Below are 26753 nucleotides of genomic sequence, written 5' to 3' on the forward strand. Positions count from 1 at the left end.
ATTAGACAGAAGGGCAGGTACTGCCTCTTCCCCAAAGAGCTTACAATTGAAGGCATTGTGTCCATTGGGAATTTGGCCTGATTCCAGCAATTGACAGCTATTTCCCAATGTTGCTGCCTGGGATTTGTAATGGTGCAGCTATGTTGGTTGCTGCTTATTGATTATTGGAATCAGAGTGAATTACCTCTATAGTCAAGGCCTATAAAGATAAGCAACACATGACTGAGGGAGAGTAAGGCCTGGTCTACACTAGGCGTTTATGTCGAAGTTAGCGCCGTTACATCGAATTAACCCTGCACCCGTCCACACCGCGAAGGTATTTAGTTCGATATAGAGGTCTCTTTAATTCGACTTCTGTACTCCTCCCCGACGAGGGGAGTAGCGCTAAATTCGACATGGCCATGTCGAATTAGGCTAGGTGTGGATGGAAATCGACGCTAATAGCTCCGGGAGCTATCCCACAGTGCACCACTCTGTTGACGCTCTGGACAGCAGTACGAGCTCGGATGCTCTGAACAGCCACACAGGAAAAGCCCTGGGAAAATTTGAATTTGAATTCCTTTTCCTGTCTGGCCAGTTTGAATCTCATTTCCTGTCTGGACATTGTGGCGAGCTCAGCAGCACTGGCAATGATGCAGAGCTCTCCAGCAGTGATGGCCGTGCAATCTCAGAATAGAAAGAGGGCCCCAGCATGGACTGATCGGGAAGTCTTGGATCTCATCGCTGTGTGGGGCGATGAGTCCGTGCTTTCCGAGCTGCGCTCCAAGAAACGGAATGCAAAGATCTATGAGAAGATCTCTAAAGACATGTCAGAGAGAGGATACAGCCGGGATGCAACGCAGTGCCGCGTGAAAATCAAGGAGCTGAGACAAGGCTACCAGAAGACCAAAGAGGCAAACGGACGCTCCGGATCCCATCCCCAGACATCCCGTTTCTACGAGGCACTGCATTCCATCCTAGGTGCAGCCGCCACCACTACCCCACCAGTGACCGTGGACTCTGAGGATGGGATATTGTCCACGGCCGGATCCTCGGACATGTTAGCGGACGGGGAAGATGAGGAAGGAGAAGAGGTGGACGAGGCAGTCGACAGCACTCACAACGCTGATTTCCCCGACAGCCAGGATCTCTTCATCACCCTTACAGAGATCCCCTACCAACCGTCCCCAGCCGTTACCCCGGACACAGAATCTGGGGAAGGATCAGCCAGTAAGTGTTGTAAACATCTAAACATTTATTTTTAACAGAACAGGAATATTAACAATTAAAAAAATGGGTTTCTCATGATTAGTTTGCCCTAGGCGCTTAACGGTTCAGTCATGGGCAGTGCAACTATTGAAAAAAAAATCTAGCAATGTCCAGTTTTGCATGATTGTCCTGCCCAAGCCGCTCTACTGTTTAGTCACTGCTACAGCAGCTAGAGTAAAATGCGGTCTATATGTCCGGGGATGGAGCAGAAATCCTCCTGTGACATCTCGAGGAAGCTCTCCTGGAGGTAATTGGAAATCCGTTGCATTAGGTTCCTGGGGAGAGCGGCCTTATTGGGTCCTCCGTAGTACGACACGTTGCCACGCCACGAGACAAGCAAGTACTCGGGAATCATTGCTCTGCACAGCAGGGCGGCATACGGCCCTGGTCTTTGGAGGCTTTCCCGGAGCATTCTCTCTTTCTCGCTGTCAGAGATCCTCATGAGGGTGATGTCGCTCATGGTGACCTGCTTTGAATGAGGTAGGGGAATGTTAGTGTTGGGACTGCTTTACCGTTCCTTTACAGAACTGTAACCGCTGGTTTGCAGCCACGCGGTGGAGGCGGGAGAGGGGCAGCCGAAAGGGATCGTTCCCGGGGACAGCCGCGAGGGTGTGGGACAGGAGCAGAGTTCCTGCTTGCCGGATTGCTGGCAGCAGGGACCGACATTGATTTCAATGTGAAATGAGGCCATTGCTAATATTAAAGTTTTAAGCTGCCACGAGTCTACGGCTTACCATGTCTGCCTGCAACAGAAATTCCGTTGTCCTGACACGCTTCTCAAATGTGCTGTGCAAGACCCCAGGCACTGAATGCGAAGGCCGAGAATTCGACCTTGTGCTGAGTGCGCATGTGATAGGTGCTGTGCATGGTCTTGTTCACAGAGAAAGACTATGTTCTTTGTTCACAACTACATTTATCTTTCTGAGGAATTCACTCCCTTTTTCCCATTCCCACAGCCCCATCTGCGACTGTCTCACAACCTAGCCTGGCATCACACTCCCAGAGGCTAGCGAGGATTAGGCATAGGAAGAAGAGGACACGGGAGGACATGTTCTCAGAGCTTATGGCCTGCTCCCGAGCCCAGGCAGCACAGCAGACCCAGTGGCGGGAGAACTTGTCCCAAATGCAGCAAGCAAACATGGATCGGGAGGAGAGGTGGCGGCAGGAAGACCAGCAGGCGACTCAAACCCTGCTTGGACTACTGAGGGAGCAAACGGACACGCTCCGGCGCCTTGTGGATGTTCTGCAGGAACGGAGGCAGGAGGACAGAGCCCCGCTGCAGTCCATCTCTAACCGCCCTCCCCCGCCACCAAGTCCCATACCCCCCTCACCCAAAGTGCACAGAAGGAGAGGCGGCAGAGTCCACGCAAACTCTCACTCCACCCCTGCAGAGAGCTCTAGTAGCAGAAGGCTCTCATTCCCCAAAATTTGATAAGTTCTTTCCTTCCCGCCTGACACAAGCCCCCGTCCAAGTTTCACCTCCCAGTTCCATGTGTAGTTGATAATAAAAAATATGTTTCTGTTAACTAATGTTTCCATCATGTTCTTTTGGAGGAGGGGGGGAAAGGGGGATGGTAATTGGACAGGACAGTCACCTTTGGCAGGGTACATAGGCGGGGGCAGGTACAGCAGCAGGGCACATACACAGTGCAGTGACTAGTTGCCCTGGTCAGTCTGGGAGGTGGTTTTCATGTTCTGTAGTGGGGGGTGGGTTGCTCTGTGACTTTGTGGCGGGGGAGGGCAGTTACAGATCTTAAGCGGCGGTCCTTATGCAGGATCACAGAGCCACACAGCAGGAGATCTGTAACCGTCCTCCCCCTGCCACAAAGTCACATAGCCCCCCCCATACACACAGTCCCGATCAGGAGGGGTGACAGGCTCCGTTGAAAGAACCAGCCCACCACAGCGGAGCCTGTCAATCCTTGAGTTTAGAAGCTTTCTTTGCGTCACTACACTACACCCGCTCCGCACCACAATCCGCGTCCCAGTTTTAAAAAATTCCCGCGAAAACAGTAGTAAAGAAAACGGTGTTCATTAACAAAGTAGAACTGATTTTATTTCGAAACGTGTGTTGGAAGTGGGGGAGAAGGGGGTATGTAACTGGAGAGGATAGTCAACATTAACTGGGTAAAGAAACGGGGGCAGGTTCGGCTTCTCTGTACACAAACTTTACAGTCACAGGTTACCCTGCTCACTCAGGAACCTAGCTTTCAAAGCCTCCCAGATGCACAGCGCGTCCCGCTGGTCTCTTCTAATTGCCCGGCTGTCTGGCTGTGCGTAATCAGAAGCCAGGCTATTTTCCTCAACCTCCCACCCCGCCATAAAGGTCTCCCCCTTGCTCTCACAGAGATTGTGGAGCACACAGCAAGCTGCTATAACAATGGGGATATTGGTTTCGCTGAGATCACAGCGAGTCAGCAAGCTTCTCCATCTCCCCTTGAGACGGCCAAAAGCACACTCCACCACCATTCTGCACTTGCTCAGCCGGTAGTTGAAGAGTTCTTTTTCACTGTCCAGGGCGCCAGTATAGGGCTTCATGAGCCAGGGCATTAGCGGGTAGGCTGGGTCCCCGAGGATGACTATAGGCATCTCCACATCCCCAAGAGTTATTTTGTGGTCCGGGAAGTAAATACCTTGCTGCAGCCGTCTAAACAGACCAGAGTTCCTGAAAACACGAGCGTCATGAACCTTGCCCGGCCATCCGACGTAGATGTTGGTAAAACGTCCCCTGTGGTCCACCAGTGCTTGCAGCACCATGGAAAAGTAGCCCTTTCTGTTAATGTACTGGCTGGCCTGATGGTCCGGTGCCAGGATAGGGATGTGAGTTCCATCTATGGCCCCACCGCAGTTTGGGAATCCCATCGCTGCGAAGCCATCTATGATCGCCTCCACGTTTCCCAGGGTCACTACCTTTGGCAGCAGTACATCAACGATTGCCTTGGCTACTTGCATCACAATAACCCCCACAGTAGATTTGCCCACCCCAAACTGGTTCGCGACTGACCGGTAGCTGTCTGGCGTTGCAAGCTTCCAGAGGGCTATGGCCACTCGCTTCTGGACAGTCAGGGCTACTCGCATCCGGGTGTCATTGCGCTTCAGGGCAGGGGACAGCAACTCACAAAGTTCCAGGAAAGTTCCCTTCCGCATGCGAAAGTTTCGCAGCCACTGGGATTCATCCCAGACCTGCAGCACTATGCGGTCCCACCACTCAGTGCTTGTTTCCCGTGCCCAGAATCGCCGTTCCACGGCATCAACATGACCCATTGCGACCGTGATGTCCTCGGCGCTGGGTCCCCTGCTTTCTGAGAGGTCTGTGCTACTCTCAGACTTCAGGCCATCACCGCGGTGACGTAGCCTCCTCGCCTGACTTATCTGCATCTGCCTCAGGGAAAGGTGTATGATAAGCTGCGAGGCGTTGAGAGCGGCCACAACTGCAGCGATGGTCGCAGTGTGCTCCATGCTCGCAGTGCTGTGGCGTCCGCGCTGTCACTGACTAGAAAAGTGCGCGAACTGATTTCCCGCCGGCGCTTTCAGGGAGGGAGGGCGGGAGTGATGGACGGATGACGACAGTTACCCAAAAGCACCCTGGACACATTTTTTTTTTACCCAGAAGGCATTTGTGGCTCCACCCAGAATTCCAATGGGCAGCGGGGACTCCGGGAACTGTGGGATAGCTGCCCACAGTGCACAGCTTCCAATGTCGACGCTTTCCCCGTTAGTGTGGACTCACAAAGTCGAATTACTGTCCTTAGTGTGGACACACACGTTCGACTTTGCAATATCGATTCCAAAAATTCGATTTAAGTAAAATCGAACTACTCTCGTAGTGTAGACAAGGCCTAAGACAAATATATTTAACACGTTTTTTTCATGGAGATTTCTTCATGCAAACAGAGATGTGGAAAAAAGCACAATATTTGTGGAAGGTTCAGACAAGTGTATCTCCAATCACTGATGGGAAGGAAGAGCGGGAGCCTGATGGCTTCAGATTTTCAGACCCAATCATAGGGTCTTCATACAAATAAAACTCTCATTCCACTAAGCCATGAGCTTCTTTTACATAAATGGCATTGCGATAGTTCTAAAAAAATACCTTTTGAGTTCACACTGCTGCAAGCACACCTTTCATTCTGTCTCTGAGGGCCTATTTGTTTGTCAAAAATGTCATTTGGATCTGAATTCTGTACTTGGGTTCTTTTGCTAAATCCATCCCCAATTTCTCTACCATCAGTTTATGAGAATGAAGATTTCATTCTAAGATTCATGAAAAGGTTCAAATATTAGGGAAAAGCAGGTAGATACATTCCAGGCCCAATTCAAACTCTCCCCCTGCCCATCCCCTTATTTATGTTTAATAGTACTTTGCTGGACTAGTGCCTAAAGAACTAAAGCACATGCTTAACTCTAAGCATGTAAATTAGTCTCGCTGATTTAAATAGGCATATTTGTGCAGTAAAATATCACTCAATTTGAGTAAGGCTGATAGAATTCAATGACAAATATAAAAAATTGAACTTTTATTAGGTTTAAAACAAAATAGCTTTCAAGTCTCATAATATTTACAACTCAGAATGTCAGACAAGCTGAAAATAAAGAAACTTTAAATAGAGATCTTTTAGTAAGAGAAAAATTATATTGTTGCTGATATGAACATAAATGCAGCAGTATCTCATTCTAAGCTCTGAATAGTTGTCATACAAAAGAATAATTGTCTTTCATGAAGAAATAAAGTGGTGATGCAGAAATTAAAAAAAATTCAGTAAAGGAATGAAGACAGATGGAGAATAGGTTTCTCATCTAAATTACATTTTGTCACAAAAGGAAATGCTTACAAACCGCTGTATCAATAGTATCTTTATAAAAGATGTACTAGTTGGAAAGGGGAAACCACTGGGAAGAATGTGAGGTGGGGATTTCAGGTACAATTTTCTAAAGTACCTAAGTCCCATTTTCAAAAGTGACTTTTGAAAATGGGATCTGGGCTTATAAATCACTTAGGCACTTTTCAAAATTTGACCTTTGATACATACTCGATAATGACCTAAAATGGAAACATTTTTTGAAACAAACATGCTAACTAGTATCAAGTAAAAGACTATACCAATTTTATTTTACCAATGGATTTATTTGTTGGGTTTTTAATAGAAAAATCAACAATATTTATTGGAAATGTAAAGAAATAATATCCCACTTATTAGTTGCAGCTACCTTTTCTATAACAAATCATTGGAAGGAAAAACAACCATCCAACATCTTTATAGTTTACTATAATTTAGAAGTTTTGGTGATGGAAAAGTTCATTAAACAAAGAAAGGGGAAACCAAATTGCAAGACACTTTGGTTGAATTCATGGAGGAGAGGGAGGGGGAAATAACTTTCTAGCAGCCTAACACACAGAATTATGCCAGCTTCTCTGAAGTAATTATGTTTGGTCAATGCAGAAATCTACAACATGCTATAAATATGTGTACATATATAGGGACAGTATCACATAAATTGAATTTTAATATAATAAAAAGCAACTGCTACTGGTTGTATTATCCATTTTTATATTCCATAAATTAAAAAGCTCTATTTTAAAATATAAATGAAGCCCCATAGAACTTCCAGTCTGCCACACCAGAGTGCCACCAAATTTAGGTTGAGCTTCCCCCAGAGTATCTGGGGCCTAGATTAAATGCACCTGTCTCTCACATGGTGTGAGAATGAATAGTTACCAATGCTTGGAGAACAGAGCTGGATAAGTAACTGATTTTTTCAGTTTTCTGGCAGTTCTGAAAAATTGACTAAAACAAAATGGGTTTGGTGCAAACACACTGAAAATACTGAAAAATTTTGATGAATCGAAAAAGTCAACATTTCTTTTTAGGTTAAACAAAAATGCTTTGCTTAATTTTGGTCGCTTTTCAAAATTAAAGCAAAGGAAAAGGCTAGCTTCACAAATCAGGAGGAAGAGGTGGCAAGTCCCTTTTAACCTTTAGCCCAGCAGCTATAGCACTTACCCAAGATGTGTTAGACCTATGTGGGCTCAATTCTCCTCTTCATCAAGCAGAGGGTAGGAATTTGAACTTGCATCTTCCTACATGGTAGGGAAGGGTCCAATGATTAGGGGTCTGGGGAACACGACTTATGAGGAGAGGCTGAGGGAATTGGTCTTATTTAGTTTGCAGAAGATAAGAGTGAGGGGGGATTTGATAGCAGCCTTCAACTACCTGAAGGGGGGGTCCAAAGAGGATGGAGCTAGGCAGGGCCATCCTTAGGCATATGCAGCATACGCAGCTGCGGAGGGCACCATGACATTTGGGACACCAAATTGCCCCAAATGTCATGGTGCCCTAGGCAGATCCATGCTCTATCCCTCGGCCGGCCCACCCTTCAAGGGGCAGGGCCATCCCTAGGGGGCTGTGGGGCCCTGGACAACTCCCTCTGCCCTGCCTCTTACCCTTCCCTCCCGCTCCACCCCTGGCCTGCCCCCATTCCACCTCTTCCCCCAGTGACCCTGTACTCACCGGCAGCGGCAGGAAGCGGAGCAACCTGGCTCCCAGTCTGCTCTGCTCTGATCCGCTTCCCGCCACCAATGAGTGCAGAGAAAGGATCGCCCCCTGCACTCACTGGTGGCGGGAAGCAGAGAGACATGGCCCCAGCCTGCTCCACTTCCCTTGCCCAGGCCCCAGCCATGTCACTCAGGTTGGGGAAAGGACCGCCCCCAGCTCTCACCGACGGTGAGAAGTGAAGTGCTGCAGTTGGGAGCTGGCTAGGGTCACCAGACAGCAAGTGTGAAAAATTTGGACAGGGGGTGGGGGGTAATAGGAGCCTATATAAGAAAAAATCTGAAATATCGGGACTGTCCCTATAAAATCGGGACATCTGGTCACCCTAGAGCTGGCAGAGTAGAGCGGGCTGGGGCCGGACTGCTCCGCTTCCTGCCACTGCTGGTGAATGGGGGATCCCTTCCCCCAGCCCCCTGCTAATCCCCCGGGCCACTCTGGGCCTGTGGGTCCCCCAAAAGTGGCCCCCCACAGCTCCTGCCTCCCAGACCTTTGGGGGGGTAGACCTGGGGCCCTACACAGCCCCCCGTGGGGGGGGAGGGCCTGCGTAGGGCACCAAAATGGCTAGGGATGGCCCTGGAGCTAGGCTGTTCTCAGTGGTGGCAGGTGACCAAAAAGGGAGCAATGGTCTCAAGTTGCACTGTGGGAGGTCTAGGTTGGATATTAGGCAAAACTATTTCACTAGGAGGTGAAGCACTGGATGGGTTACTAGGGAATCTCCATCCTTAGAGGTTTCTAAGGCCTGGCTTGACAAAGCCCTGGCTGGGATGATTTAGTTGGGGTTGGTTCTGCTTTGAGCAGGGGGTTGGACTAGATGACCTCCTGAGCTCTCTTCCAACCCTGATATTCTATGATTCTATCCACTGGGCTATGGGATATCCTGGGGCAGAGGTCTCTTGAAGCTGTTATAAGGGAGGAGCATCCTCATCCTCCTGCTGTCATTTTGTGAATGGCTCCTAAGCCTGGGGGGAAACATTGAGACGAAAACTATTTGGTGAACTTCAGTCAAATTTGCAAACGGTTTTGGGTTGATCAAAACTGCATTTTTGGCAAATAAACTATTTATCTGATACTTTTTGTCCAGCCCTACTAGAGAGATTAACTTTTCCCCTGTGCGATACGGCCACAGTTGCAACCAACGGATTCTTGGAGTCCCTTCCCTTTAAACAAAATGGTGCGGATGGTGCAACCTTCTCTTTGAGGGGCCCTCTGGTTTAGAAGTTACTTTTCCCTTAGCCAAAAATAGCTTAAATCTGTTGACCTTCAAGTCATGCTACAAGGTCCATCTTTCTGCATTAGCTGTTGGGTGGGGACGGGAAGGTTGATGTTTAGACTTTGTGGGGGAGAGATTTTGGTTGGGGGTTGTGAGTTACCTGTTGCTCTTAGCTGGATTATTTTTCTAAATAATAGTCAAAGGATCCTGGAGTAATAGGAACTTTATTAAGAGAGAGAGAGAGAGAGTGATTCTTTTGTATGCTTCAGCTTCTTTGTCTCTCCTGTAATGCAGAGCCAGCCAAAACCAAAGTTAGTCAGCTTTGTGTCACCAGAGTGTAATGCTGAATCTGACCATTTGAATTTTTTGTTATTAAAAACTAAATCAAAATTGTTATGACTTTAGCATGATGTGGTCTTAATATATTCAATACAATTAGTTGCAATGAGCTATTAACATTTCTTATAGTCACAAATATGAAAGATTAGTCAGCAGGGTTCATCTACTTGTGGGAGAGATTCTGATCTCCTCCACCTAATATGGAAACTCACTGCCTGAGATCTCTTGAAACCCAGCACCTCCTTTGAGTTAAAGAAGCCATAGTGTAAATTGGCTCATTTTCCTTTACTGTGTTTTTATTACAGAGATGTGAAAGTGATACATTAAAACTACAAGAACTCTTCATTTTCTTAGCAGCTTTCATGTGCACATTTCAGAGGTGCACATACATTAACTAACAGCATAGAAGGGAAGGACTATAGGGAGAGACCACAGTAGACATCACTGGAATGCAGCAGTCGCTGTTTAAACTCTACAAATCATTTGAGGGGGGGGGGGGAGAAATGAAGAAGAAACCATGTCCACCCAAAATAAGAGGGGGGATTGAGAGCCCAGTTCTGCAATGTGCTGAGTGCCCTCAACTGCCTGAAGAAGAGTTTCAGACTCAAAAGCTTGTCTTTGTGTGGCTCAAATGCTTGTCTCTCTCACACCAGAAGCTGATCCAATAAAAGATATTCCGTCACCTACCTTGTCTCTTTAATCTCTTGGGACATACACAGCTACAACTACACTGCATATAATTAATCCAGTGGGAGTTAAGGATACTTAGCACCTTGGAAGTTCAAACAGGGGGGGAAGTAGACTCTTGTATCAGTTAGAAATTAGAGTGACCAGTGAGTTAACACTACTATTCTACACGATGTGCCATGGATGTCTGAGGGCTTGCTCCTGTGAGGCACTGAGCACCCTTAACTTCCATTGATTTCAGAGTGAGGTAAGGGTGCTTAGCACATCACCCGATTTGAGGCTCCTGTTGATCACAAATAAGGGTTGTATGAGTTATCCAAAAGACAATGGGATAAATTCTACTCCCTGTTACACTATGTCAATGAGGAGTAACTGTAAAAAAAAATGGAGTTACTCTAGAATGATATTGGTGTAACAGGGAGCATAATTTAGCTTTGAAGGTTTTGCCTTCCTATTATTTTTTCCATGTGATGGTAATATTTTTCATTGTTTACCTTATAAATCAGAGGGGTAGCCGTGTTAGTCTGAATCTGTAAAAAGCAACAGAGGGTCCTGTGGCACCTTTAAGACTAACAGAAGTATTGGGAGCATAAGCTTTCATGGATAAGAACCTCACTTCTTCAGATGCAAGACTTCACTTGCATCTGAAGAAGTGAGGTTCTTACCCCTGAAAGCTTATGCTCCCAATACTTCTGTTAGTCTCAAAGGTGCCACAGGACCCTCTGTTGCTTTTTACCTTACAGTGTGATTCATTTATAACACTGTATTGCATCTTTCATACAAGCCATGTTCCAAGAGGCTTCTCAGGCTTGCTCTATACTACACAGTTAGGCTGCCTTGGGTGCAAGTATCTTCACTGAAATTTAGCTCTCACTGCTGTAAGTGCCTCTCTGTGCCCATTGGAAAACACCACCTCCACAAGGGGTGATAGAGTGGTGGTTGATGTAATTAGGTTAGCACAATGTCATTGGGTCCCCTGCATTCCACTGACAATTTCTGCCTTTCAGGAGCTGTCCCCCAGTAAGAATAAAATCTATACAAATGTTCCTGGTGAGGACGAGCACTGCCACTATCAAGAGCCAAGTGTGCACACCCACAAGCGATTTAATAACTGCAGTGGCTGTTTGCCCCCCTAAGGTAAGTCGACATAATTTTGTAGTGTAGACCTGGCTTCAGACGTGCTGCGCATAAATAAAGAGGACCAGTTTCCCAGCGCTTGGTGTCTGGATCGTTTGCTGGGGGTATCAGCCGCTGAAGCAGAGAGGAGTGCTCCCTGCAACCCTTCCACTCGCTCCCCCTGGAGTTTACAAGGCAGGTATTTTTATTTGCTAGGTGAGATGCTGCAGCAAAGCACGGGAGCTCTTAAGCGGTGCTGACCATCGTGCTGCTGCTTCTCTTAGAGGGTGTGGTCTTGGCAGAGAAGCCCAGTTCCCAGGGTGTGCATCACAGATGTTGGCATCGCATGGGGCACAAGCCCACCACCAGACCGTCAGCGGCCCCACCCGCTCCTTCGTGGGGCTTGTTGGCGCAAAGCATTGCGGGAGATGTAGTCCCTTGCCGCTCCTTAGGACGCGGCTCTCTGGCAGAGCAGCCTACATTTCCCAGGGTCCCCCTGTACTGCTCCGCTCCGGCAGCCCTCTCCCTCTGCACCAGAGCTGTCAGGGAGCCGCGGTTGTCACCTGGCCGGGGGGGCAGAGCCGCACGGCGGAGAAGGGCTGTGAGGCGCTGCTCTGCGCCAGGCTTGCGCTCTGCCTTGCGCAGCGCACGGGGCGTTTGCATGACAGCTGCGGGGCCGGGATGCTGCCGGTCTAGAGAACTTGGGGATGCGCCACCAGGGAGCGGGGCGTTGAATGAGGCTGCGCTGGGTGGGGAGGCGGCTCTGGGGCACTTTTGATGTGTACCAGGGGCAGGTGGCTTGGCCCGCCCTTGGCGCTCTGCGCACCACGAGCCCGGGCCGGAGTGGGGAACTGCGCCAGTGCATGCGGCTCCAGGTGCGGCTGAGAGCAGCTCCCACTGCCAGACCATGAGCACCAGCACAGGTAGGCGCGCGCCAGGGGGCTGGCGAGCTCTGGAGCTCGCTGGGCAGGGTGGATCTTGCTGCAAGCCTTTGGCAGAGTTGTCCCGTTTTTATGCAAGATGTGGACGAGCCCCGGGTTGTGGGACTAGCTTGCAGGAGAAGGGGACATCATGCGGCTAATTCCCTCCCTTCCCCAGCCTAGAGGGTTTAATGCCGAGAGGCTGGGTGGGGGAAGGGTGCAGGGAATGAATTGCGGTTGCTTCCACTCGTTTCATTAAGCTACTAAACAAGTGTCTGCATCATGTATGTTTTTTAAGTGGATATTTCCCTCCCTTTTGGCAGATTCCCCGTGCGGCTCAGTCACGTTACAATGCAGCTTTTCTTCGGGGCGAGTGGGGGCTGGGGAAGCTGATGCTCCAAAATATTCCCAATCGATTCCCCCCTCCAAAAATAAAATGCGGGCATCCTCTTGCAAACAGCCGGGTGAGGCGGTGAGCTTCTGCTGCTTCCAGTGCTGGATGCAAGGCGGGTGGCAGAGCCCAGCCAGCGCTGCTCTTCCTACCCTGCTAGCAGCATAATCCACCCGCAGCCAGCCCGTGTGGGGGGGCTCGTGAGGACGGACTGAATCCCAGTGGTCTAGGTGCGAATCGAACTTTTTAAGGTGTGGTTTTGCTTTTTTTTTTTTTTTTTTTGTGGTCACGATTAAAAGAAGGGTCTGCAAACTTTTGGCCAGCAGATACCGCAGTGTTGCAGGGAGCGGGGAGCAGTACAGCCCCCTGAATAGGTGGGCAGTGCGCTCACATACGCGCCCCTTGTCACAGGCCAGTAATCAGAAGGAGACAGCCGTACGTGTGTAAAGCCTGCTTGTTGTGAAGAGGAAAAAATCCGTATCAAAAGAGCGTCCCCGATCCTCCTATATGCAGCTGCTTTCTGCAGCAGAAATATGGGTCAGATCTATTGCTGCAAACTCGCTGCCTACTAGCCCACCCTGCAAGTTGCTACTGGAAAGTAAACACATATTTGCAAAAGGAAATGTGTGGGTTTAAATTCTCAGCCTTTGCAGATCTGGCCCAGACTATGTGGTAGTGCACAAGATGAAAATTGGAATGTCTTCTTCGGATCCACAGACTTATATAGAAGTCTGGGTAGCATTCTATCTGATTCCATGCAATGAAGAAATAAATTGCAATGATTATATTCAGACATGATACCTGTTTAAAATAATATATGCAGCTTCAAATACATTCAGATATTTGTGTGGAAGAATTTAATTTGGGAGTCCACTTGAAATTTTATTTTTAAAAGATTAAGCATTCACCTGTTTTGCATGGCACTGAAGTACTGATTAGTTTGGAGCAGAGTTGATTGCAAAATGTTACACAGCTTTGTCAGAAAATGTAGGTTTGCAGGGGGGAAAATACCTTTGAGTTGATTGTGTGTTTCACTCCTAAGGATAACAATGACTGCTAAATATACATCTTTCCCCCAAAAATAATTATATGTTGACTAATTACAATGAGATGGTGACTCTGTATGTCAACAGATGAGTATAAAGAAGAAGGATGGTCTAGTGATTAGAGCACAAGTCTAGGAGGTTGGTGACCTGAGTTCAAACCCCTATGGGCAAGTCATTTAGCCACTCTGTACCTCAGTTCCTCATATGTAAATTGCAGATGATTCTTTCCTACAGGGGTATTGTGAAGATAAATACATTAAAGATAGTGAGGTACTATAGGAATGGGGTCAGGTACATACCTAAAATTCATAGAGAATACTATTGAATTCAATGGCTGTCTTTCCAGTTATATTAGTTGGTTTTGGGTCAAGGGCACAATTTCATCCTTATCATTATTTTCAATTTATATTAAAATTATAAACACGTTTTATATATATACCTGTGTGTGTGTGTGTGTATACCATATATATACATACACACACACACAACACTGCAGAAATGTCAGTGGACAGCAGCCTGGTGCAGATGAATTCTCAAAAATGTGTATCCCAGCCATATTGAAACAAACAAATTTCCTTAGTTATATTTTAAAAAATCCCCAAACAAAAACAACCCTCCCAAAACTGAGAGAATTTTAAAAAACATTTCCCCCCCCCCACCCCTGCATTTCTGTCTGGACATGAAAACAAACAAGCAAGCTTATAATCAGTTTCTACTAATAATTACACTTCAAGCCCAAATTTATACCCACTGAAGTCAATGGGAGTTTTCCATTGAGTTCAGCGAGACAAGGACTCTGCAGCATGTTCTCATGCATTATACTCTAAAGGGCAAGTACTCTAGAGCAGGGGTAGGCAACCTATGACACGTGCGCCAAATGCTGCACACAAGCTGATTTTCAGTGGCACTCTCACTGCCCGGGTCCTGGCCACTGGTCCGGGGGGCTCTGCATTTTAATTTAATTTTAAATGAAGCTTCTTAAACATTTTAAAAACCTTATTTACTTTACATACAACAATAGTTTAGTTATATATTATAGACTTATAGAAGGAGCCCTTCTAAAAACGTTAAAATGTATTACTGGCACGCGAAACCTTAAATTAGAGTGAATAAATGAAGACTCGGCACACCGCTTCTGAAAGGTTGCCGACCCCCTGCTCTAGAGGCACAATTGCTTATAAAAGATTTTCACGGGAATTATTGAAAAAATCGAAATGTTTCCATTATAATCAGTACATAACCCAATGGCAGTGCTGATAATGTGGATAGACTAAGGGCTAGATTGTGATGGTCCAATCCACCCAGTGTAAGGGCAGCACGTTGTTACAATGGCCCTAGAGCAGTCCATGAGGGAGGTCACAATCTGCTTCCCGATCTTCCTGCTACTCTGGGGAGGGAATGAACTGCACTGGATCTATACTCAGTTTGCCACATAGCTAGGGTGCTACCAAATTCACGGTCATGAAAAATGTGTCACGGCCCATGAAATCTGGTCTCCTCCTGTGAAATCTGGTCTTTTGTGTGCTTTTATCCCATACTATAGATTTCACGGCGGAGACCAGCGTTTCTCAAATTGGGGATCCTGACCCAAAATGGCGTTGCAGGGAGGCCACAAAGTTATTTTAGGGGGGGTCTCTGTATTGCCACCCTTACTTCTGTGCTGCCTTCAGAGCTGGGCAACTAGAGAGCTGCAGTTGTTGGCTGGGTGCCCAGCTCTGAAGGCAGCGCCTCACCAGCAGCAGCGCAGAAGTAAAGGTGGCAGTACCATGCCACCCTTACTTCTGTGCTGCTGCCTTCAGAGCTGGGCAGTTGGAGAGTGGCGGCTGCTGACTGAGGGCCCAGCTCTGCAGGCAGCAGTGCAGAAGTAAAGGTGGCAATACCATTCCATGTCATCCTTACTTCTACGCTGCTGCTGGTGGCGGCTCTGCCTTTAGAGCTGGGCTCCCAGGCAGCAGCCACTGCTCTCTAGCTGCCCAGCTCTGAAGTCAGCACCGCCACCAGCAGCAGCGCAGAAGTAAGGGTAGCAGTACTGCAACCCCCCTACTATAACTATGTGATCCCCCCACAACTCCTTTTTGGGTCAGGACCCCCACAATTACAACACCGTGAGATTTCAGATTTAAATAGCTGAAATCATGAAATTTACTACACCTTTACCTCGATATAATGCTGTCTTTGGGAGCCAAAAAATCTTACCGTGTTATAGGTGAAACCCTGTTATATTGAACTTGCTGTGATCCACCGGAGTGCGCAGCCCCCCCCCCCCACCCCACCCGGGAGCACAGCTTTACCGCATTATATCTGAATTCGTGTTATATCGGGTCGCGTTATATCGGGGTAGAGGTGTATTTTTAAAATCCTATGACTGTGAAATTGACAAAAATGGACTGTGAATTTGGTAGGGTCCTACACATAGCTACCCTGTGGAACCTGCTTCCCCTCTTGTACTGCTAGGTGTGATAAGAATTGCTGATACTGGGGTGTAAGGGACAGTCTTGTGTTCCTGCACCACCATTCTAGCCAGGCCAAGTTTGGCCTCTAAAGATTTTTAATTATATCATCCAAATATGTTGCTGCAGTTACTATGAGATTATTGTTCTGAGCTGATATAAAAATATAGATGGATTGGGTAGTCAGAATACTGTCTGGAAAACATAGTCACGTCACATAACTTGCTATCAAGATATAGTATTTTTATATTATTAATGTCACAATTAGTTTATTGCACACAACTTCCATTGACTGAAATAGGAGTTCCATCCTCAGATCAATGGCAGGATATGTCCCTGATGACTCTGCAGATGACTGGTAATGTTCACAAAAAGTCTTATTAAGTCTTCTGTTTTTTTTAGAAAGGTCTCATTCCACTTAAAAACCTCAGATCTGCCAATGGATCTATGGGTGGTAAGAAATGTATTTTTGTTAGGAATTTGTGATATGGTTGTTGATACAAATCTCAGTCTTAAAAACTCTTTCCAGGTTCTAATATTTGCATTATTTACCTTTTGGAATTCTAGCAAGAAGCACAAAGCTGGTCACAAACGAAGAGAGGAAGAAAAACATTAGCTTCTCCCAAATTCACATGCATAAAGGATCATAACGTTAATTTTAGTGAAGTGCATGCAAAAAGTGAATCACAGTGTTGGTTACCCAGTGTTTTTAACAACATTTAAATTACATGGAATGTCACAAATCTACATGGGGGTTTAGGCTTGAAAATATTACATTGAAGAGGAAAATCAAATACGTTTCATAGCACAGAGCAGAAAGCAACTGATCTATCTAGTATCATGGTGATCATGAGTTCTGAAATAGCTTACATGGAAGAAAATGGGGCAAAGTTGGTTAAACAGGGGTTAGGGTATAGTTACATAGTTGGCTGTGTGGGGCCTGGAACCTGCAAGGTGTTGAGTGCTTCCTGTGAGATGCTGCGGTTGTCAGCTGATGTTGAAATATGAGTCAGGTTAAGATTTTGTTATGGGATTTTTTTATCAAAGTCACGGGCAATAAACAAAAATTCATGGACGCCCATGACAGGGTGGGGGGACTGACAGTCGAAGCCCTGCTACTGGGGGCACAGCTGACTGCCACTTCAGCCCCGCCACTCCAGCTTCGGGGGGCTGAGCTGTGATGGGGCTGCAGCCAGGGAGGTCTGTTAAAGTCACGGAAGCCTGACTTCCATGACAAAATCAGATCCTTAAAAATGAGATATTGATCACCCTCGACACTCCTAAATGAGATGTAGAATTGAGCCTATTTGAAAAGAAAGTCGGTGTGTCAATGGGAGCTCTCTATGAAAACAGTGTAGACTATTATAATTTTAATATAAAAGTGTAGTTTTACCTATCAGTATTGCTATAGCACGTTATTTTTCTTTTCAATCTCCCTCTTTTTTGGTCCATGTAATAGAGAACATTAGATTGCTTGTTAGATCCAGAAAGAGGTCATCCAGGCTTGGAAGTCTTGCTGGACTAATTAAATATGAATGAGTGTGAAGATTAAAATATGCAATCCTCAGCCAGTTTTGTAATTAAATAGAAAATTAAAACCACTTTCTTTGGCTGTATGTATAACCATGTTACAGCTTCTCCGAGAAATGAAGCAATGGCCTATTTTGCATGATGGTAGTTACTTCTTTTAAGTTGAATAAGATGAAATTTATTTTCCTTTGGTGTTGCTGTTCAAAGTAGCAAGCCATATTCTGTATTCTAGATTTTTGACGTTAGGGGTCCTTTCTTACCAACTCATTTGGACAGGAGTTTAGTTCATTGTGGGACAGCTGCTGAGTGGCAACATGGTCTAAGGGTTGCCTACACTGCAGCTGGGAGCTAGCTAAGCTGCTCAAGCTAGCTTTGATCTACATAGTCATGAGTGGGTGGAGCTAGCCTCTGCTACCTTGGCTTCACTGCTGTTCTTACTCAAGTTAGCCCTGGTATGTCTACATGTGCTGCAATCACACTGCCCGATTGGCGTATAGACATAGTGTTAGCATCTTAGGCTGCGTCTACACTTGGAGCTGGGTGTGTGATTGCCATTGCTCACCGTTGCCTGTGCTGCTGCAGGCTACACTACTATTTTTAGTGTGCTAGCTCTCTTTGAGTATGTCTACTTGAGTTGGGCATCACTCCCCCAGCTCCAGCTGCAGACGTAGCCATAGATTTTAATGCCACAAGGGACTGTTAGGATGATCTAGTCCAATCTCCTGTATAACACAGTCAATGGAATCTCACTTAGTAATTTCTACATCGAGCCCATAACTTCTGTTTGAGGTAGTCATAGGGTTTAAGGCTAGAAGGGGCCATTAGATAATCTAGTCTGACCTTCTGTATATCAAAAGCTCTAAATTTCAGCGAACTATCCCTTTATTGAGCCCAGTAACTATAGAATATCTTTTGGAAAGATATCCAGTATCGATTTAAAGAAATCAATCCTTTTTTTCTTATTTATTTGTGTCATGTTTCTTTTTGCCAAATCATGTGCGTGTGGCACAGTGTTTGTATAATGATGAACATGCAATGTATTTGGCAATCCGCATATACCCGCTTCTTGTTGAAATGTAGGATTATATTTGATCTTTGCTCTTACTTCTCAAGCCATTTGTGGTTTAGATTCATCACACCATATGTTCCCCTGCTGGATAAAAACACACAGAGGACTACAAATTAATTGTAAAGCCTGTGAAAGTGGAACTGCGAGGCTACCTTCTGTTGTACGCAGTGAACTTGTTGAGGTGCAGAGGAGTGGAGAAAGAAGGAAAGCCAGGGATCAGTGGGAAATCTTGGCACCAATGTTGTGAATCCTTGGCTAGTTTGACAGAAAGGGATTCTTTCTGCCCAATACTCAGACCCCCAAAACCAGCCTCTACTATATACTCATACCATGCTCAACACTGTTGTATATGAATACCTTAGAGTAGTGGATTAAACAACATGACTAACATTTGTCACATGTTGTGTCTCATCCTCTCCCCCACGGGATAAGTGTGTGCAATGGATTGTCTTATTTTGATAGGTTTTTAGGGTTGTTTGTGGTTTTTTAGACCAGATGTTACTGTGTACTTATGTTAGAGAAGGCCAGGTCAAAGAAATGCACCTTTCACTTGGGTGGAAGGTGATGAGGTTTGTGATGACCCTCAATTCCTGGGGGAGTTCCAGCAGTGGAAATATGGCAGGCTTGTCTGCTCGGTTGCTATTGATCCTTCTGATAGGTGACACATGGCATGGAGGATGTATTAATGCTGTTGTGTTTTTTTTACACAGGTATTAATAATAATCATAATCTATTTTTATAGAAGGGGAAAATGCTGCTTAAAGCATCTGCTCCCTAGCCACTACCCTGCTTCACAAAGGGACAGTGATGAGAGTGGAAACAACTTCCATTCCTACGTTTGCTCCCCTAGCTCACTTTTACAGGATTTAGGTGCTCAGCAAAGGGGAGCATATATGCCTTTATGTTGTTGGACAATGTGCGTGCTCACTGTATGCACCCCTAAACAAGTCCTTTTGGGTGGATACTACTGAATTTTGTTTGTTCCCTATGTCAAGATGTATTTGCATTGTGTCAAGGCATTTAACTATTGTTCTTTGAAATTCTGGAATAATTTTGTCACAACCTGTCAGTTGATGTTCATGCTCTGAAATGTAGACAGAATATTTGTTTTGGATAAAGCCCATTTATTTGTTGTTATCCTTTTCTAAAATATGTATGAGATGAAAATTTGTATTGAACAAGTGAATGTTTTCATCACGATTTTTAGAATCCTTTCCACCTTCTAAAGAGCAAATGTTTCTTTCACTGGTATTAGAAACCACATTGGTGCATCCATTCTGGAGACTATCATAATTTCATATTTCAAGTCCTTTTATGTATAGAGAAGGAATAAAAATCTAAAATGCAACCATGTTCACTCCAAGGAAACATGAAAACTGCTGAATTAATTGAGAGGATATGATTCCTGATGTGTATCATTTTAAAAACACTCGATGGATTTTTTTTTTGTATGGATTTTTTCACTATTTAGAAGTTGTTAATTTTAGACTCAGGCACAGTGGTGGCCATTAAACAGTCAATAATTGGTAACATATATCTCATGAGAACTATTAAGTATCTGAGATACCACTGTGTGATGCCTGTTGGCAAATGCTGAGGTTTCAGTGGTGACCCTCCTGCCTCCCAGGACCTACTTACTTTTTGTTGATGAGATGAAGATGTGGTCAATCTTTATATATTTTCAGTAGATGAACTAGAGCTGGTCATGTAGTGAAAATCCTGATTTATGGTTTCAGTTGGGGAGGCTACAGTTTCACTTGATCTCATTATACACCAAAGGAAAAATTCACCCTTGTGCAGAGCACCAGCTGAAGGCTTATGCATCATTTAACTCTTCAAAATAGGAGGTAAGTAGTTCATGCACCAAGTCCTGGCCCATTGCACCAGGGTGAATTTTATCCTATTTGAGTGAATTTGGATATTTATGGCTGTAGTCAAGAATTCCAAATATTAGCATGTATTATTTTGTTGTTCTCTTGTTGTATTTTTAAAAGTTTTGGCTATCCAATTTGAAAGGTGAAATACTATGTGATGTCGATGACAACACAAATAACAGGTAGCAAGCAGGTAAAGTGAACAGCTCAGAAAACCCACAGACTGAAAATCATTTGGTGCATACTTCTGAATAATGAAAATAATTAGCAGAAATTGGGATCCATTTACAAACTATTAGCTAATGCCCAATGGGGGTAAATTAGCAATGAATATTATTTGTAATGATTGATTAATTCAAGCAGTTCTCATAGGGATGGAGAGTATTTGGATGTTTACATTGACCATTGTCTGAAAGGTTTGAGAGATTAGAGCTTTCTAAACTCCTGCAAGTATTGCACTTATGCTAAGATGGTCTGGAAGTCATAAAAATGACTTTTAGGGTTTCATCTTTATTTTTTCAGTTTACTTACGCTATTCATTTTGCTCAGTTTACAAGTTGAGTAGATTTTTTCCCCTCCCCCTTCTACTGTGGTTCCCAGCACTGAAAACTCAGCCTGGGATCTGAAAATGAAATTGAGGGTTTTTTTCTGCACCTTACATCATGCTAGTAATAACGTTTCTTGCATGGGAGCTTAGCTGATAACTTTGATGTTGTGTGAAGTCAGATTCTACACCGCCATGGCTCTGGTTTTGCAATACTAAAACTGTAAAAAACTTATTGGTAAAGTAATTAACTATAACTTTGCTGCAAAGGGTCAAATCCTGCAGACTATTCACAGAGTTGTTTGAGGCACGTTGTTAGCCTTCTTGGATTCTGGTCTCATTCTACCCTAAGGAGATTACTGCACCCCTTGGGCAGTGATAAGCCCTGTAGACTTGCTGCAGAGGGATAGGGGAGTACCAGTCTGGTGTCCCTTGTGTGATGCTGTTTCCCATTCAGTCTCCCTGGTTGTGATTCAGCAATACCTTCCCATCTCAGGATGCTGGAGATGCACTGCTTCCTTTGCTCCACATATGGAGCAAAGGAAGTTTCGAACTTAGCCATGGCCTCAGCTCATGGGGAAGGGGCAGAGTTGGTCAGTCACAAAATTGTTTCACAGTGGCCCCAAGGGCAGTTACCTCTCTCCACTTGGGGTACAGGGTAGGGCTGTATAGTCACTGAGCTCATACATGATATGTGACTCCCTTCCATTCTACACTGAGGGGCAGGTGTAGACACCTTCCTGAACTTAGATATTAATCTCTTGGAGATTTCCACCTTTATGTTGTATCTATGATTATTTTCAGACAGGGAGATCCACAGGCTCCTAGGCCAAGATTGTTAAAAATGGGTGTCTAAATTAGGCTTCCAAATAATTAGCCTGATTTTCAAAGGTGCTGAGTACTCACCATCTTCCACTGAAATGACTGGGGGCTGCTCATTGTGCAGCACCACTGGAAATCAGACTAATTATTTAGGTGCCTTTGGGTGCCTAACTTTATGCACCCATTTCCTTAAAATCTTGGTCCTAATATCTATAGCTTTTGTGGTATAATAACATAGTAAAATTAATCTGGAAGACCACTGGGTTTTTTTAATGGGTCACATGTCTGTAACAACCATCACCACTCTCCCAAAGCCTTTTGTTAGGTTTTTATCTGCAGATGGCATTCAAAATATGCCACATGATCTTTCCCAAAGTGAACCCCAAAGAAAAGAAGTATTGTGACTAGTGGCCCAATGCTCCTATTCAAGTGAATATGTCTTTGAAATACAGTTTCAGTACCTTGGGACCCAGTCCTACTTGTTTTGAAGTCAGTAGAAGTTTTGCCATTGACTTCAACAAGAGCAGAATTGGGCCCTTGTTCTCTTGGCAGAAGTTATATGTTGAATAATTTTACTTAAGACAGCTGGAGTTTTCTTTTGAAGCAGAATGATTTCCATGTGAGAGTTGCTCCATAAACAGGATTATAATAGCATTCCATACCAAACATGAGATATTTAGTAACAGGCATTAGCATTTTAGTTGCAGTTTGTCATGCTTATTTTCACTCTCTACTAAATAGTTTTGCTTTTGTTTTAGTGGGCCAGGGTTCCATGTATAGTCCTGGGGAAATATACAGTAAAGTACTCTGCACCAAGTTAGCATTATACCCACGAGAGAACTCAATATGATTTGGTGTGCTTCCCAATGTGAATGAAAATTATGTCTACAAAACTATTCTGAAAAGCAATTATGTTGCTGTTCAGTGCCACATTTTATTTTCTTACTGATGGTCTTCAAGTTAAGTAACCTAAGACATGACCCTGGGAAGTGCTGAGCTTCTCCAACTCCCACTGACTTCAAAGGCAGTAGGATCAAACCTTGACTCCTTTTTACAATGAAATATTTGGATAGTTATGTGCTTCATGGAGGAAAAAAAATAGTAGAAGTGATTTGTTCCAATTTCATATTAATTAGCTGTAAATTTAAATGAGTGGGAGCAGCAGCACGAGCCTGATCCTGCACCTAATCCAAAAGTATTTTAGATTACACCAACATTTTGCCTGAATATTTACTTGATCCCAGATATATCTGACGTATTATGTAGGTTAGTGCAAGTGTCACCTACTGGTCAGTGAGTGTTACAGCCCCCCGCTGTGCCAATCCATGGAGGATATGGGGCTGTCATCTCCTATGTGACAGGCAGGGATACTTACCTCTTTCCTCTTCCCTAGGTGCCATCCCTAGCAGGGGCTGTAGTAGACTCATGTCCGCTGTGGTTTGGACATAGATGGGGCCTGAAACACACTCCCACCTTTGGATTACACAAGTGTTAATTTTGGAAACATAGTGTTCCAATGTTAAAGACTGCTTCAGGGCTGGTAATTTTGGTTTTGTATTAAGTCTTTAGTACAGACTGAAACAAAACATCATAACAGCACTAAAGGCGGCTTAAACATTCTAATAAATGTTTCCAAAATTGATATTTGCATTAAAATATGCAGCTTCTTGATAACACATTGCAGTCTGCCAGGTAAATGTAAGTACAGTAGAACCTCAGAGTCATGAACACCTCGGGAATGGAGGTTGTTCGTAATGCTGAACAAAACATTATGGCTGTTCTTTCAAAAGTTTAAACTGAACATTGACTTGATACTGCTTTGAAACTTTATTTTGCAGAAGAAAAATGCTGCTTGTAACCATCTTAATTGAAATGAAACAAGCACAGAAACAGTTTCCTTACCTTGTCAAATCTTTTTTTTAAACTTTCTCTTTATTTTTAGTAGTTTATGTTTTACACAATGTTTATTTGCTTTTGTCTCTGCTGCTGCCTGAGTGCTTACTTCCTGTTCCAAATGAGGTGTGTGACTGACTGGGCAGTTTGTAACTCTGGTGTTCATAACTCTGAGGTTCTACTGTAATCCACAAAACTTCTCAAATTTCAGTTCTGAGATTCAGAACTTTGTTGTGGAAAAACAGTTCCAGTCACTTGGTTAAATAATGTTACCCCTTTTGACCTGAGCAGTTAGCCAAAGTTTCGGACTGTGCTAAGGTTAGGAGGAGAAATTGATGATGGAGTCAGGCATCTTTGATGCACTCTTGTTTGTTTACAAGGAATGTACAAAGTCCTGTTTCCCTGAACACAGGAGCAGTCCAGCAGAAGGAGCTCACAGCTCCAGGCCCCTTTTAGCCAACACTTAGCTCAAAAGCTCCCTCTCCAAAGATTTCTCACATTGCTTGTTCAGCCTGTGTTTGGCTTTCTGCTCCTTCTCTGTCTCTGTTTTTGTGCATTTCTCTTGCTGGGTATGTCTACACTACTGGATTAATCCGAATTTACAGAATTTGAATTTTGGAAACAGATTGTATAAAGTCGAATGTATGCGGCCACACTAAGCACATTAATTCGGCGGTGTGCGTCCATGTACCGGGGCTAGCATCGATTTCCGGAGCGTTGCACTGTGGGTAGTTATCCCATAGCTATCCCATAGTTCCTGCAGTCTCCCCCGCCCATTAGAATTCTGGGTTGAGGTCCCAGTGCCTGATGGGGCAAAAAACATTGTCGCAGATGGTTCTGGGTACAGCCTCACCCCTCCCTCCATGAAAGCAACGGCAGACAACTGTTTCACGCCTTTTTTCCTGGGTGAACACAGCAGACGCCATACCACGGCAAGCATGGAGCCCGCTCAGCTCAAGACAGCAGTCATGAACATTGTAAACACCTTGCGCATTATCATGCAGTTTATGCTGAACCAGGACCAGAAAAACGAGGCAAGGAGGAGGCGGCGACGGCAGCGCAGCGACGAGAGTGATGAGGAGATGGACATGGACACAGACTTCTCTCAAGTGGGTCCCGGCGCTTTGGAGATCATGTTGTTGATGGGGCAGGTTCTATCTGTGGAACGCCAATTCTGGGCCCAGGAAACAAGCACAGACTGGTGGGACCGCATAGTGTTGCAGGTGTGGGACAATTCCCAGTGGCTGCGAAACTTTCGCATGCGTAAGGGCACTTTCATGGAACTTTGTGACTTGCTTTCCCCTGCCCTGAAGCGCCAGAATACCAGGATGAGAGCAGCCCTCACAGTTGAGAAGCGAGTGGCGATAGCCCTGTGGAAGCTTGCAACGCCAGACAGCTACCGGTCAGTCGGGAATCAATTTGGAGTGGGCAAATCTACTGTGGGGGCTGCTGTCATGCAAGTAACCAAAGCAATCATTGAGCTGCTGCTACGAAAGGTAGTGACTCTGGGAAATGTGCAGGCCATAGTGGATGGTTTTGCTGAAATGGGATTCCCTAACTGTGGTGGGGCGATAGATGGAACCCATATCCCTATCTTGGCACCGGAGCACCAGGGTACCCAGTACATAAACCGCAAGGGGTACTTTTCAATGGTGCTGCAAGCACTGGTGGATCACAGGGGATGTTTCACCAACATCAACATGGGCTGGCCAGGAAGGGTTCATGACGCTCGCGTCTTCAGGAACACCACTCTGTTTAAACGGCTGCAGCAAGGGACTTACTTCCCACACCAGAAAATAACCGTTGGGGATGTTGAAATGCCTATAGTTATCCTTGGGGACCCAGCCTACCCCTTAATGCCATGGCTCATGAAGCCATACACAGGCAGCCTGGACAGGAGTCAGGGGCTGTTCAACTACAGGCTGAGCAAGTGCAGAATGGTGGTAGAATGTGCATTTGGCCGTTTAAAACGTCGCTGGTGCACTTTACTGACTCGCTCAGACCTCAGCCAAACCAATATCCCCATTGTTATTGCTGCTTGCTGTGCGCTCCACAATCTCTGTGAGAGTAAGGGGGAGACCTTTATGGCGGGGTGGGAGGCTGAGGCAAATCGCCTGGCTGCTGATTACGCGCAGCCAGACACCAGGGCGATTAGAAGAGCACACCAGGAAGCGCGGCGCATCAGAGAAGCTTTGAAAACCAGTTTCATGACTGGCCAGGCTACCGTGTGAAAGTTCTGTTTGTTTCTCCTTGATGAAAACCCGCCCCCTTTATTGACTCATTCTCTGTAGGCAACCCTCCTCCTTCGATCACAGCTTGCTTTCAGAGGAAATAAAGTCACTATCATTTAAAAATCATGTATTCTTTATTAATTGATTATAAAAAGAGGAAAAGAACTGAGAAGGTAGCCCGGGTGGGGTTTGGGACGAGGATCGGAGGGAAGGAAAAGGCCACTAAAAAAAGGTTAAAATAATGACAACCTGTTGCTTGGGCTATCCACCGGGGTGGAATGGGAGGGTACACGGAGCCTCCCCCCCGCCTGCGTTCTTACACGTCTGGGTGAGGAAGCTATGGAACATGGTGAGGAGGGGAGGGGAGTTATACAAGGGCTGTAGCGGCAGTCTGTGATCCTGCTGCCGTTCCTGAAGCTCCACCAGATGCCGGAGCATGTCTGTTTGCTCACACAGCATCCCCAGCATTGCATCCTGCCTCCTCTGATCTTCCTGCCACCACCTCTCATCTCGAGCGTCCCTCATGTCCTCACGTTGGTCCCTCATGTCCTCACGTTGGTACCTCCTGTCCTCATGTTCACTGACATCTTTCCTATACTTTGAAACCGTGTCCTTCCACTCATTCAGATGAGCTCTTTCGTTGCGGGTGGATTCCATGATTTCCGCGAACATCTCGTCTCGCGTCCTCTTTTTCCGACGCCTTATCTGAGATAGGCTTTGGGACGGAGGAGGGAGGCTTGAAACATTTGCAGCTGCTGGAGGGAGGGAAAAAAGGAGAGAATTTTTTAAAAAGATACATTTTACAGAATAATGCTTATACTCTTTCACGGTG

General features: G+C 45.4%; 2 protein-coding genes across 2 annotated transcripts in view; both read left to right on the forward strand.

Moving 5' to 3' along the window:
* Window positions 1-761: 761 nt before the first annotated feature.
* LOC128838395 (uncharacterized) lies at window positions 762-2698 on the forward strand. Its single transcript, XM_054030542.1, has 2 exons — window positions 762-1209; window positions 2205-2698. Exons 1-2 carry the CDS (start codon window positions 807-809, stop codon window positions 2678-2680), a joined length of 879 nt encoding a protein of 292 aa, XP_053886517.1. The 5' UTR covers window positions 762-806; the 3' UTR covers window positions 2681-2698.
* Window positions 2699-11724: 9026 nt separating this feature from the next.
* The window catches only part of ABLIM2 (actin binding LIM protein family member 2), a 214898-nt gene continuing 199869 nt past the window's right edge, over window positions 11725-26753 (forward strand). Inside the window, exon 1 of the mRNA XM_054030385.1 lies at window positions 11725-12074. Within this exon, the coding sequence (XP_053886360.1) occupies window positions 12059-12074 (16 nt within the window). The 5' untranslated portion in view covers window positions 11725-12058. The remainder of the gene's footprint in view (window positions 12075-26753) is intronic.

This window comes from Malaclemys terrapin, chromosome 5 (assembly GCF_027887155.1).
Source record: "Malaclemys terrapin pileata isolate rMalTer1 chromosome 5, rMalTer1.hap1, whole genome shotgun sequence".
NCBI classification, from domain to species: Eukaryota; Metazoa; Chordata; order Testudines; family Emydidae; genus Malaclemys; species Malaclemys terrapin.

Excerpts from the sequence above, each read along its gene's own strand:
- LOC128838395 (XM_054030542.1), top strand. The coding sequence starts at position 807 with ATGTCAGAGAGAGGATACAGCCGGGATGCAACGCAGTGCCGCGTGAAA. Across the intron at positions 1,210-2,204 it reads ATCTGGGGAAGGATCAGCCA|CCCCATCTGCGACTGTCTCA; the intron begins GTAAGTGTTGTA and ends CCATTCCCACAG.